This window comes from Cercospora beticola, chromosome 4, assembly GCF_033473495.1.
Source record: "Cercospora beticola chromosome 4, complete sequence".
NCBI lineage: Eukaryota > Fungi > Ascomycota > Dothideomycetes > Mycosphaerellales > Mycosphaerellaceae > Cercospora > Cercospora beticola.
The window spans coordinates 518,441-532,147 of NC_088938.1; the positions used below are offsets into that span (position 1 = coordinate 518,441).

Here is a 13,707-nt window from a genome sequence, read left to right on the forward strand (position 1 = left end):
CCTCGTGCCTTGCCAGCCATCCCCGTCTGGCGTACGTGGTGCAATCAGGGAGCAGTGCCCTGCCAGATTTCCTGCATATTCCTTCCATCACGTGCATCCACCAGTGCCCCGGGCGACGGCGATGCAGCTCTCTCGTTGGGGAGCAGGCTGCGCTTATTCATCGCAGGCAGGCGAGAGTTCGTCGAAAGTTGGAGCTTCGCAGCTTGCGCAACCTGGCTGAACCGGCGCCCGAAGGCGAGCCGACCGCTTGGGTGGCCAGGCTGGAAAAAAGACACGGCCACAGCCTTCGGGCCCTGCTCCATCGCGTGCGGCATTTGCTCTCCGAGGGCGCGGTGACAACGGACACGACCTGCTGAAATGCTTGGCGGCGCGCGCTTGTGCACGCTCAATTTACGGGCGAGCCGCACAGTCTTGCGCGCATTCCAATCGTACCAAAACCAAGGAAGAGAGCTCAATGGTACATCCATGATGACACTTTCACGCTAGCCCAAGTACCATAGAATGACAGGATAAGAGCGTTTGGGCAGCCGGATGAGCTAGGGTCCCGTCCATTCAATCTTCCACCTCGATGCACCCGTTGCGCAGTAGTCTCCCGCTGCGCAGTGAGGGGCGGACGTTTTCATCAGCTGCTGGCATTCGATCGACCTGCTTGGAGGGGTCTACCTCGCTCTGTCCCCCGTTGCACAGTGAGAGCAGCGTTTGCTTCCCGCCGCCACCCACTGCGCAGATCACACAATCGCATTATTGAGCGCGAGCTTGCCTTGCCCTCACATAGCTCTCACAGCCACGTGCGATTCTTGCTGCCGGCACATGACCAGGCAGTGACACTCTTGTTCCTCAGCCTCAACGTCTTCTGCTTCCACCACAACACCACTTCCCACGACCCCCATTTTCTTCCCTTTGGAACGGCCGAGACGAGCGAGAACGTGTGCGCGGTGCTACAGGGCGAGATCATTCGGTCCTTACCTCCAGTAACTCAACATGTCGAAACTATTCATCGGGTGAGACAAAACGGCAACAGCGATTCGCACCACCACGTCAATTAACATTGAATACCAGGGGCCTTGCATGGCACACCGACGACCAAACTTTGCGCACCAAGTTCGAAGAATTTGGTCAAGTTGACGAGGCCGTGAGTGCAATACCAAGAGCTACATGTGCGCATCGAGCTGACGTCAACGCCAGGTCGTCGTCAAGGATCGCGACACTGGTCGCAGCCGTGGCTTCGGTTTCGTTCGATTCTCCGAGGAAGCTGGTGCTGATGCCGCTATCGCCGCCATGAACAATGTCGAGTGAGTGAGACGCATGGCAAGCTATTGATCAGTCCACTGAGCAAATGTCACAGGTTCGATGGCCGCACCATCCGCGTTGACAAGGCTAGTGACCGTGGCAGCGGAGGTGGAGGTGGCTTTGGCGGTGGTCGTGGTACGTTTCTCACTCCCTAGCGAGCGCTTTCAATTGCTAACCACATGTAGGAGGCGGCTATGGCGGCGGCGGAGGTCGCGGCGGCTACGGCGGCGGCGGTTACGGCCAGCAGCAGGGCGGCTATGGCGGAGGTTACAACCAGGGCTATGGCGGCGGTGGTGGTAAGTTCGATTCCGTGATTGGCACTTCTTCAGCATCACTGATCGTTGCAAAGGCTACCAACAGGGCGGCGGCGGCGGCAACTGGCGCGGCGGCGGTGGTGGTGGCTACCAGCAGGGCGGAGGCTACGGCGGCGGCCAAGGTATGTGCTCGACGAGACTGACTTCTGACTTCGCGACATCCGCTGATCTTTCACAGAGGGCGGCTACCAGCAGCAGAACGGTGGCGGCTACGGCGGCCAGCAGCAAGGCGGATACTAGTAGTGCGGCCACTCACACGACCTTCCTCTGTTCTCTTCACACACTTCTTTCAAAAGTTGGAGCGGTGGTTTCAGAACGATGCAGATGCGGGTCTCGGAGCATGGGTTTCTAGGATGGGCATGCGTGTTTGACCAGCCGCAGAGTACTTCTTCAGCAGGGCTGCTGTTTGTGATTCGGGTCTGGAATCGAGATCAAATGATACCCACGCTGCTGCGGACAGTAGCTAGGCTTTACGAACTAGCCTACAGCTTGCGATGAGCAACGTCATGGCATGAACTCATGAGTCTGATACGTACATTCTCCATTTGTGTGATGCAACTTGAGCCAACTCGAGGTCAGTAGGTCAAAAATTGTGATTGCGAAGTAGCATTCCGAATGACTTCCATAGCCACAGTCTGGTGTATAAGCAGACTTCTTGTGAGGCTTGACATGTCGTCCTCGGTCAAGAGTTCCGAGTTGCTGGGCTTGCAAGGGAGAAAAAGCTTTAAGCTTACACCGATGCATATTCTTCGGAATAAATTTCCACTCGGCTTCCTCACCACAACCATGCCCACACAAGTCAAACTTAGGTTATCACCATGCACAGAGACGTGATTTCGAGATAACGTCTGAATACTCACCCCACCACTGTCGCACAATCCAACACCTTCCATCGCAAACATGGCCGCCGCTCCGGGCCCGAAGCCGTTGAAGTTCACAGGTTCCAAGCACCTCATCAGTCGTCTAGTCCTAGCCACCTTAACAGGACGACCCGTACGAATCTCTCAGATCCGAGAATCCAACCACAACGCACCAGGTCTTGCGCCCCACGAAGTTTCCTTCCTGCGACTCCTCGATGCGATCACGAACGGCTCCGAGATTGTCTTTTCGCAGACTGGCACAACGGTGGCATACGCGCCAGGTCTGATCACGGGTAGCGCCGCAGGACATGGGGCAGCAGGCGGTGTGATACGGCATGAGCTGCCTGCAGATTGCTCAAGAGGCGCGAGCTTCTTCCTTATTCCGCTGTGTCTGCTCGCGCCGTTCTCGAAGGCGAAGATGAATGTGCTTTTGACGGGACCTGGGGTTATTACTTCTGCTACACCGAGTGGGGATGTGTCAGTGGATACAGTCAGGACAGCGATTCTGCCTATTTTCAAGAGCTTTGGTATTGAGCGAGATTTGGAACTGCGTGTGCTGCGGAGGTCGAATCCTGGGCCTGGCGGAAGAGGTGGAGGAGGAGAAGTACAACTTGTCTTTGGACATCAGGTTAGACTGCCAAAGACGATACATTTGCTTGATGCTGGAAGGATAAGACGGATACAAGGCGTGGCGTACGCGACGGGAGTAGCAGGAGCAAACAACGCGCGCATAATCCACGCAGCGCGAGGCGTGCTGAACGAGTTCGTGCCAGATACGAGGATACATTCAGACGTGAGCTCCGCACCACTCATACCAGCGCCAGAGCGAAACAACGCGAACGCGAAGAAGAAGATAGGTCTAGGCTTTGGATTGAGCTTGGTGGCGGAGTCAAACACGGGGGCACTGTACTCGGCAGACGTCGCGAGCGATCCTAGTGGTGGTGAAGTTCCAGAGGATTTGGGCAAGAGATGTGCATACCAGCTGCTGGAAACCATTGCACAGGGAGGGTTTGTGTCACACATTGCGGCGCCCACAGTTTTGACAATGATGGCTATGGGCAGCGAAGACGTGGGAAGACTAGCGATTGGGAAAGAAGTGCTCGGAACAGAACAGGTTGTTCAGCTGGCTCGGGATCTGCAAGCATTTGGCATGACAGGCTGGGGCATCAAGGAGAGCGACGAGGAGGGCGAGGCTCTCATCTCTATCGTAGGACGAGGTGTTGGTAACGTGGGACGTAAGATTGCCTGAGGTGGCTGCGTGGTGAATGAACACGGCGTCTCCCGCTGCTGCAGTCGTCATGTGAAAACTTCTCATTCACTCGGGGTCCGTGCCCGGCGGATATACGTTGGCCGACCTTCTGTGCTGTGACAACAATCGCACTGCACACCCGAGTCAATCACCAACTTCTTTCAACATTCCATCGGAGTGCGGCGCGCACTACACGCTGCGGTTCCTCACTTCTGGCGCGCAGGTGAGCTTTGGCCGACTGGCGCAGGCGCTTCACAAGAAGCCGCGCGTCTTGTTGTTGTTCATCTTTCTGACTTCTTTACACACAGACAGGAGTTGACTCGACATCCCATTTCGCAACACTGATCGGCACCTTGTATCTTGGCTACCTCGAGCCAGGGACGGAGAGATGGAAGAGGACGACAGAGCACCTAGCTCGCCTCGAGCAGGTGACAGCTTCGAAGATGATGCGGGCGCACCAGTCATGTCCTCACCAGGCGGCGTGGACATGGATGATGGCGACAAAGCCCCTGGCTCCCCTCGAACAGGCGACAGGTTCGAAGACGACGCCGGCGCCCCTGTTGTGTCCTCACCAGGCGGCATGGACATGGATGACCTCGAGTGGACGTTTCCCTCCCCAAGCGTGTTCCACTTGCCCGCCACCAGCCTGACGCTCCGCGACGATGCGATCATGTGTGCATGCCCATCCGAGGTGCGACGTGATACAAAAGATATCGCGAAGATCCAGACTGGGAGCACTTTCACCTGGATCCACGTTCCCTGCAAACCACTACTGGCGCAGGTGTCTGAAGCAAGCACAGCAATGGCGAACATGATCCTCGACCGCGCAGCACAGTCCACTGGAGACACTGACGATATGCAAACACTCCCCGAAAAGTTGTTGGCTACCACACTTGGGCCAAACAAGACACAGCAGCAGCTGCAAAAGGTTCGAAACCTCACCTCGACATTCAGATGCGATGGCCCATGTCGTGGCTCGACCGATTACAACGACTACTACTGGTGTCAGGAGTGCTATGGCTGGCAGCACAAGCCTTGCATGCTCTTCGGAGACGGCGACGTTGGGCGTCCAGTCTGCAACGTGTGCTATAACAACGCAATGGCCCACAAAGAAGAGATTGAACGCTGGCAGAAGAAGAGATTGGCTCAGGCAGGGCTCGAGGCATTACGCTTCATTCGTGATCCAGAGAACGCAGACAATGAGGCGGGTCTCGCTTTCGCGCGCAACTTCCTCGGGAGTCTTGTTTCCAAGGTAAGCCTCTATTTACTGGCACATTGTGATTGCTGCTAACAACATGTGTTAGAATCGAAACAACTTCCTCCAATTTGTCGTCAACCGCCGCCGTGTCATTCGTTGGCTCAAAGCTCGCCGTGATCTGAAGCAACCTACCTATGGCAATGCGACTCGCCTTCCCGCTATCGAAGGCAACCCAGACGAGGTCTACGACCCAGCGGCGCTGTTTGCTCCAGCAGCCCCGCGACGCCGTAAGAGACGCGCGAGCGTAGGGTCAGCAGCTACCGGTGAGGATCACGATGAGCACTCGGACTTCGAGGACACTATCGTCGTGGGGAGTGCGAAGGCCGCGCGCAAGAAGACAGCATCGCGTAAGGCTAAGGCTAAGCCAGCTGCTCCTCTTGAGCCACTTGTGTCTGAATTGACTGCAGAGGATGAAGCTCGAAACGAGATGATGAGAAAGATCGCTGAGCGCAAGGCCCGCAAGAAGGCTGCGGCTTCTGCTGCGGTCGGGGCCGAAGACTCGCCCGGAGAGCCACCAGCAAAGCGAGCAAGACGAGCGACTCTGCCACAACAGAACGAGTTCAATGCCGGTGATGAAGATTTCTCAGATCTCGGTATTAATACAAGCAGGCAGACGTCGCGTGCGCCCCGCAAGTCTGCGCCATCCGCTGGCTGGAGCCGTGGGTTCGATGATGAAGAGCCAGAGCCTGCACCCAAGACACGCGCCAAAGGCAAAGGCAAGCAGCGACAGGCGATCGAAATCGACAGTGCAGACGAAGAAGAGCAGCCTGCTCGGCGACCTTCTCGCAGCAGAGCCCAGCGTGGCGATGCGGGCCAGGAGCGGCGTCAAAACGAGCAGTCCAAGATCATGTGCAGCTGCATCGATGTGGCACCAGACTCCAACCGCTTCAAATGTCGTGGTTGCGACTTCTACCAGCACGTTGCTTGTGCGCCTGTTCAAAGCAAGAAAGAGAAGTTGTGCAAGCTGTGTGTGGGTAGTGGAGTCGTCGCACGCCCTCCATCTGACGCCCTAACATCGACTGAGGCCCGTCCGTTGAGCTCGAGGTTTTCTGGCGCTCCAGGCTCAAGCACATTGCGCGCTCCGTCGCTTGCAGGACCTCCGATGATCCAAGCAGAGCCAAAGAACGAGCCACTCGGCGCAGACATGCAAGGCGAAGTACGCACTCTCTGCTCCACCGTCCTGTGGAACGCCTACTGCGCCCTCCAAGATCCCAATGACCCATCCGATCACATGAACACCAACAGAGCAAAGACCGCTCCATCCTCCGACTGGTCCGCCGAAGCCGAGAAGCGTCTGACGCTCATTTTCGAGGCTGCCGGTAAGGGAAAAGTCGAAGAATACTTGGTTCACGCATTAGGCTTTCCACGCAATCAAGTCAACATCATGAAAGCTTTGCGAGACTTTGGCATGTGGGCGCGCAGCTCAGGCCCCTTTCGCCGTTCGAGGAAGGATTTGGGTCTTCTCAATGAGATCTTGGGGTTTGTCGACAAGGGCACGTACTGGCAGGAGAAAGATGAGGCATAGGTTGAGAAGATGATGCATAGGACGAGAAGATGAGAAGCCTAGGATGAGAAGACGGAGAGGCACTGCTGTGAGTTGTCGAAATCCTGAACAGGACGACACATTCACTCATCAGGTCATTACACCACTTGTTTGACTACTGTACGCTGAAGCTGATGAGCCCTAGTTCTGCTGGTTAAGCTATTACGCGGCTCGCTTTGGTTACGATACATACGATGGGTTTTGGAAACTATGCGGGTATTGAATGAACATGGAACGAAGTGCGATATGATTCTCGCAAAGCATAGCGAGCTAGCAACTTCGGAAGCAAAAAAGTTTTGTGTCTCATGATTGATCACGATGTCTCAGTTATTCCGTACGCATCTCGATCTGATTTCTGTCGGAAGTTGTAGAGTGTCCTCGGTACCGGCGGGCTCAAACTCGGGTTATGGGTATGCTTATCCGATGGGCTGATGCTGTTCGGAAGAAATGATTAGGTGAGCATTTACACGATCCGTACCTGACCCTACACAGCAAAATGGAAACTCGGATACATGCACGCTTTGCGATATCTCTCGCGACCTTGATCCCATAATTGCGTTGCTTGTCCAAACGGAGCGCCTTAGCTACGCTGTACAAGGCGGAGATACGAGGGTCGAAAGGGCAGTCGAGCTTCTCGGGCGGAGGAGTACGCAATGTTCATCCTAGTCTCTGTTTTGCTTTCCTGTGGTAGCCTTCATGCTCGGTTCAGTGATAGCACGAATTGGGACATTACAGCTGCTGCTCAGTAGTCAGGATAGTCTACGCGAGAGACACGATTGTACGGAGTACTTCCAGCCTTGACACGAACTACCAACGAAAGTTGAATGTTCGTCGAAGTCTACACCTTTCTGCTGATGATGTGCTCGCATCGAGGCACCAAACGATTTAAGGCTGGGATGATATCCTCGACCATTATAAGATTCATTTGACATGTGTTGGATGACCAGTCTAGGATCTAGGAAGCCTCAACGACATCCTTCTCGAACCATGGCTAATCCATACGTCCATGCGGCTGCGGGAATTTTTCGAAGAATGCGGGATAAGGGAATTCTTCGAGAAATGCGGGATAAATAATAGGAGTCGACCAACGGATGAAGTTCCATCCCACAGCCGAAGCGGTTGGTAGAGCCGCAGGGTTCGGGCGAAAGTGAGGGCGAGAATATCGCGTGAACGAAGTTTCCTGGAGTAGCCCTACAATGGAGCCTCGCAGTAGCCGACTTACCCAGCATGCCTGCACCATGCCCGTATCAAAAACTCCACCAATATCGATTCGTCCACAATCCCCTTTGTTTTGAGAGCCATGCCATCTGACATGCGTTTACGCCTTGTCCAGCGAAAGAAGTGATCGCGATACGACAATTCCGAGCAAGGCTGTCCCGCCTAGAATTTCCGATATCTCTTTTGTGGCGTGTCGTTGACTCGTGTCGTATACCGAACGGCGGGAAGTCCGCAGTGATCGGCCGTTCGACCGGCACTCTATATTCCTTGACCATGTGACGGGGCGCTGTAAGGACCGCATCTGCGGCCTGGCAGGCGTGGAATTTCGGAGCGGTCTTCATACCGCAGTTGCAGGAACTACATATTTCCTCGCGCTCGCCTTGCCGGTATTTGAGGATTGGATCATGTGTCTCCTCATCGCATTTTGCTGAGCGCTGAAGTACTGCAGGCCTTTCCGTTGTTGCTCTGCATGCGATCCCACGCCTACGACATTCGCTACGATCGAGATCCGTTTCTCGCAAATGCTCAGCAAGCAGAATACATGAGTCGCGATCAGCATGAGATCGAATCTGCTGCGGGATTAGACGAAGAAACGGGCACTCGCACGCCGTCTTTGCTGTTGGACGACTTCCTCACGACATCCAAGACCAATTCGCAGGACGCATTAACGCCTCCGAGGCCCATGCAACTGGACGAAAAGACGCTCGAAAGTATCGCACCCTTTTTGCGCCAGGCCACAGCCAATGAGATCAACTTCGGTGTTGGAAATTCCCGTCCACTGCCTGCGCAAATCCCGGATGAACAACATCCGAGCAGTGATGAAGAGCAGACGAAATGTTGGCTCCGTCGGGTGATAGCAGGTACTGCAAGCAGATTTGCGATTCTTGGTCGTGGACACAAAGTGAACGACTGCACTTGCTGGATGTGTGACTGGCAAGCGTTCACGGAACGCTGCGAATATGCCGACCGGCTCGCCGCCGATTTGGAGGGAGAAGCTGGACGACGCAATGCAAGATGACTTTGAAAAAAGGTCGTGTGAGATCTAGTTCTTTCACATATGCGGCATGCTACTGTAATTCAGATCCGGCTGGTACGTATTCTGGAGAAGCAATTGGCCATTCGAAAGGAAATCCAGCTCGCCCATGAAGAAATTGTCCATGGCCACTCCGTCATTCCAGTTCCCGGACATGTCAAACAAGCTCTGGTCGAATGTCGGTTGGCTCATGGTTACATGAGCATTGGAAGGCACCGGCCTCGATGGATCCTGCAGTGCGGTCTTCTCGAGCAGTGTTTCTGCTCCTTTGGCGACGGACACGAGCAAATGCCTCGAATGCATGTTTGTGGTGATTTTGTTGAGCACGACAACCAAGTCTGCGACAAGACCCCGAATTTCTGTGGTGTCGACACGCAGGGAGGTTGCATATTTGGTGGAAACTTTGAGGACGAACACGACCGCAAATGCTATCATCACATCAAAATATGTCGGCAAACCGTTTAGATGCCCTTGGATTTCCTCATCGTCCCGGACAGTGCCGAGGATCGCGGTGGCCGAAAGCAGTGCCTGGTTCGCGAGTTCATCGATCTCCTGTGCCACATTGGGCGCTCTGAAGCCTGGCTTACCGATTCCCCGAAAGGCCATGGAGAAGAGATAGAGGCGGGCGAAGTGGTAGTGCATAGTCACGCCCTTCCTGGGGTAATTCCCGACATAACGATTCGAATGGAGGCGCTGGGTCCAGTCCGCTCGGATGCGGTCGAGGCTGATCGAATGCCGTCGCACTGGATCGATGGCACTCACGTCAAGTGGCCTCTCCACGTCCACTCCGAAAGTTTGGTAAATATCGCTCCCCACGGACCAGAATTGCACCTGCGAAGCCAGTCGAAGATCATCCTCCACCGCATGTTCGGTCTCGATAAATTGCAAGATCGCTCGAATCGAATCGTCCTGTCTCGTCATTGGTGGTCGGCCAAAGGCAACGCTGAAATGGTGATCGCAGATAAAGACAAGATAGTACAGCCTCGTTCGCAAATAATGGCTTCGCTCTCCCTGAAGCGCCTTGAAAATGCTGCGATGCAGCTGAACCTCCGTCGAAATCCTCACTGCAGCCCCTATACACGTCCATGAAATGCCGCTAAGCCAAAACGCCCCAATGCAGAGTGCTCGGATGTCATCAACAGTGTTCCGACGAGAAAATGTTTGCGTTGCGGCAATGGCAACAAACTCCTGGTAACACTTTTCAAAGTCCGCGGCGGCCAAGTGAAGCGCGCCTACAGTGCAGATTGCTGCAAGCAGTAATGGGGAATCTGCTCGAACTTCTGCCAAGGTTTTACGATCTCCAATGATTCTGTACACGAAGTGATCGAGACGATTTTGATATATGTCAAGATATGCTTGTGCCTGCTTCTCGCCAATAATGCCACGAGTAATGATGTCTTGTTCGGCTCGGTTCTGCTCGAAGCCAGGGATCGTCACGATGGGAGAGATGACGGAGCCAGGTATTGCGGCCGGCCCAGAGTCGGGATCCATCACGAGATCATAGTTATGCGGTGTGTGTTTTTCGGTGTTCGGTGAAGGGCCTGTCTGATGTGTCCGTGAGGGGGTGGGGACATTGGAATGATGAGCTTCTGCCACACCCAAGTCTTCGTCTTCGTCCATGGCTTCCTCGAGGATCTCCGGTAAGGACAGATGATTTGCGACTTTGCCAAGGGCTGACTCCAGCACGCGGATTTTGCGCTCCATTACTTCCTTCCATGTGGCGTCACTCTCTAAGATCATCTGTAGACTTCTGTTGACGGTACAGGAGAGTCCACGTTTTCGACATCTTACGCACGGAGGCTGGCCATCGCGCATGTTACATTTGATCTTCTGCTTCCTGCACGCGACACAGGCGGTAATTTTGCGCGTGATATCAGGCGGCTTTCGGTCGCCAAATTGCTCTCGCAGCGCCATAATCGCTGGCGCAGAGCCGCCGCCCTCCATCGTTGCGGGCTTCGGAGCAGGCGAAGGAAGGTCGACTCGAAATTTATGCACCGTTTGAGCCATGAGGCCGTAGATTTGTGCTTATGACTGCCATTGTTGTCTCGGCCCCGAAGAAGGAGGTGAGTTTTGGGCTTCTCTGAGCGTCAAAGTCAAAGTCGGAAGCTGTGAGATGAGGTGTGGCGAGCTGTGCTGGGAGCTCCACGCGTGGCCTGAGAATTACATCCCAGTGCCCTTGCTCTAGCGCGACTGGCAGCGCCAGCAAGTCTGATAACAGAATTGTTCGCATCAAAGCACACAGGTGTGGACGCCACATGCGGTGCGGACAGCATGACTGGATGCCGTTCAGTCATCTCGTCGTCGCGTGTTCTGTTGCAGCTCCGCGAGCCATTCGTCGGCGCACACGAGCATCTCACTTTCGTCGGCAAAATGTAAAACGAACAATTTGCTTCAATGACCATGATGTCCTTGTAAGTTGTAAGACACACTGCCACTGCCAAGTCTGCTTCTGCACGGTAGACAGCTCCGGGGTCCTTGCCCCAGTCGAACGATATTGTCCTCCTACTAATCAGATAGCGAAAGTGTGGCTGCTCGAGAGTGTAATGGCTCAACTGCATGCCCGAGTACGAGGACGAGACAGTCTGCTGATGCAGCCTTGAAGATTGGTGCCATTCCTATGTGTCGGAGCAGTCAGCCATTGTGACACAGCATGTACTCCACGTCTGTTCATGTACATTCGCCTAGCAGCAACTGCCAGTTCTGCACAAGCGGGACGGACTTCGCGGCCAAAGTTAGTCGGAATGGTTGGCCGATGAAAGCGCTTCGCGTCCCGGTTTGACCTCCCGAGTTTCCAGATTTGTAGGACTGTCTACTTGCGGACAGCGAAATGAACACTCGCAAGGACCGACGATTGTTGCTCTCTCGACGCGACCTTGGTATGCGGCTATCTCGCTCGGCAAGACAGCGTGCTTTGAACACGCCGCGAGATGCAGAGATATGAGAAGCGAGGACATACTCAAGCCCATGAGCAAGGCGTGCCGTGTTGGTCACGGTTTCGACTTTGCTGCCCGGCGGAAGACTGTCTGCGTGGAAGGCGAAGCTGAGATGTTGTATTGCGGTGAGAAGCTCCAATTGTTGAACAGCTGTATAGCGGGGCTACATTGTCTCAATGCCTTCTCTCGTCCACTCTGGGAAATCCAAGTCCTTACGCGGCGTGCTCATCATGTTGCTGTGAGCGTCAGTTACTTCGTCCAAGCCTCAATGATAGAATAGAACTCTCACCGATCTTTGATGTACTCCTCAACCGGAAGCGTCTCAAATTGTGACCTGTCGCCGATCTGAATACCACGACTTTGGATCAGTCGGCCATATTCCATGACCCGTTGTACAAATTGCTTCCGATCAATCTTGCCGTCTAGCCAGTCGACCAACGTCATTACATTGAAGGCGGCTTGGGAAGTCGACGCCACTGTGTGAGGTCGGAAGCCAAACAATGCATCTCCTACAAAGCACACCTTGTCTCCCATGTGCAGGGGCTTCGGAGAGGCTACATCTGTGATGCATTGCACGAATGGTGCTTTGGACTTTTCCGCCATCTCTGCCATTTGAGGTGGAAGACGATCGCGAGCTCTTGACTTGATCATCTCCCAGGCTTTTTCGTCGATCATCCCGGGAGGTATTGTGATGTGTCGCCGTCGACCGTCCTTGTCTGTCAGAACCTTTTCAAGTTCCGGCCCGCCCTCGGGAAAGTTGGTGTACCACACGAAGTTCAAAAGGCGATGTCCTGGCTCTGTGTTGCCGTTCTCGCCCGCAATGGTATATGTCAAGTTCTGTATACCTTCCGTGTGATAAAAGCAGAAGCGCTCCCGAAAGACATCTAGCGCCGCCTGGGAGGCTTCTGTCTCGGGAAGGGTGCCTCGAACCACGACATATCCAGTATACTTCCTTTCAATGTCAGGATAGAGCATCTTTCTTACGGTAGAGCTGGGTCCGTCGGCGGCAATAACGAATTTGGTGGTGAGTTCCTCTTCGGCCTCGGTGCCATCTTCATTTCTTCTCGTGAGTCTCACCCGTACATGCTCGCCTTCGTCTTGAACACCGGTCACTGTACAGCCGTAGCGATAATTGATCTTGCCATCTGTATCGCGCACCTCGGACAAATGGTGACCTTTGAGGTAATCCGAGTCAACACGATCGTAGTTCGCCCGAAGTAGGTAGTATGCGAGGTCCCAACTCGTCATGTTCTGGCGCTGTTCATTTTCGTAAATGATTTCTCCCTGCTGGTTGAGGTAAATTCGTTTGAATGAAGGAACAGCAACAGGCTTGCCGGTGCGGTCATAACGCTTGAAAAATTCGATTGTGTCGCCTCCAGCCACTATTCCAGCGCCTTGGTTATCCAGAAGGTATTGTGGTGTTCTCTCAAGGATGGTAGCTAGCGGTATCAGTAGTCCATTGGGTGATGTCAATCGCGGCAGACCTACTGTTGTAGCCATGACTTTTCAATGCCACGCCTGCAAAGAGACCGCCTAGACTTCCTCCAATCTGCTATTTCAGTGTTTCGTGTCAAGCTTGCCGGGTTCCAGCATGCAACCTACGATTACAATGTCGGGCTTGTGTGCACCGGACACACCATTGGCTGCGTGACTGTCTGCGGACATGTTGTGTGATACCCCTCGAGATCAGGTTGCTCTTGGCTGTGTAAGCGTCGCGGATGATGTCTATGTGCACATCCTAGCAAACGTCATGGAGCTGCCCCACTATGGCTCGGCCAAAAGGTTCGTAAATTCACCAGTTGCAGTGCCGATACGCTAAAGTTGTCTGTCAGGAGGTTATCGACATAGGCAAAATCTATGTACGCGCTTCGAGCGATCTTCTGGCGGCATTGAAATTCACAGCTTCAAGGTCTAACACCCACAGTCAATGTCGCGGCGCTCGCATGAGATCCGCTTACGAAACAATACCTCGCCTCTCATAGTCTGCTCCATGATAGCACACGTCCGAG

General features: G+C 54.2%; 6 protein-coding genes across 6 annotated transcripts; 4 read left to right on the forward strand and 2 right to left on the reverse strand.

The window, feature by feature from the left end:
- Nucleotides 1-981: 981 nt before the first annotated feature.
- Nucleotides 982-1,844, forward strand: RHO25_005833 (uncharacterized protein; the record flags this gene model as incomplete). The annotated part of the gene is made up of 7 exons (XM_065602710.1): nt 982-1,001; nt 1,060-1,132; nt 1,186-1,292; nt 1,346-1,425; nt 1,476-1,586; nt 1,640-1,726; nt 1,783-1,844. The coding sequence occupies 7 exons, from the start codon at nt 982-984 to the stop codon at nt 1,842-1,844; spliced, it is 540 nt and encodes a 179-aa protein (XP_065458782.1).
- Nucleotides 1,845-2,504: 660 nt separating this feature from the next.
- On the forward strand, nt 2,505-3,713 carry RHO25_005834 (uncharacterized protein; the record flags this gene model as incomplete). Its single annotated transcript, XM_023596706.2, has 1 exon — nt 2,505-3,713. The coding sequence occupies one exon, from the start codon at nt 2,505-2,507 to the stop codon at nt 3,711-3,713; it is 1,209 nt and encodes a 402-aa protein (XP_023452837.1).
- A 388-nt stretch (nt 3,714-4,101) lies between these two features.
- On the forward strand, nt 4,102-6,496 carry RHO25_005835 (uncharacterized protein; the record flags this gene model as incomplete). Its single annotated transcript, XM_023596707.2, has 2 exons — nt 4,102-4,965; nt 5,018-6,496. 2 exons carry the CDS (start codon nt 4,102-4,104, stop codon nt 6,494-6,496), a joined length of 2,343 nt encoding a protein of 780 aa, XP_023452825.1.
- A 1,705-nt stretch (nt 6,497-8,201) lies between these two features.
- RHO25_005836 (uncharacterized protein) lies at nt 8,202-8,750 on the forward strand (the record flags this gene model as incomplete). Its single annotated transcript, XM_023596708.2, has 1 exon — nt 8,202-8,750. The coding sequence occupies one exon, from the start codon at nt 8,202-8,204 to the stop codon at nt 8,748-8,750; it is 549 nt and encodes a 182-aa protein (XP_023451913.1).
- A 33-nt stretch (nt 8,751-8,783) lies between these two features.
- On the reverse strand, nt 8,784-10,709 carry RHO25_005837 (uncharacterized protein; the record flags this gene model as incomplete). The annotated part of the gene is made up of 1 exon (XM_023596709.2): nt 8,784-10,709. One exon carries the CDS (start codon nt 10,707-10,709, stop codon nt 8,784-8,786), a length of 1,926 nt encoding a protein of 641 aa, XP_023452819.2.
- Nucleotides 10,710-11,861: 1,152 nt separating this feature from the next.
- RHO25_005838 (uncharacterized protein) lies at nt 11,862-13,363 on the reverse strand (the record flags this gene model as incomplete). The annotated part of the gene is made up of 4 exons (XM_023596710.2): nt 11,862-11,934; nt 11,988-13,137; nt 13,187-13,247; nt 13,301-13,363. The coding sequence occupies 4 exons, from the start codon at nt 13,361-13,363 to the stop codon at nt 11,862-11,864; spliced, it is 1,347 nt and encodes a 448-aa protein (XP_023451922.2).
- Nucleotides 13,364-13,707: the final 344 nt, after the last annotated feature.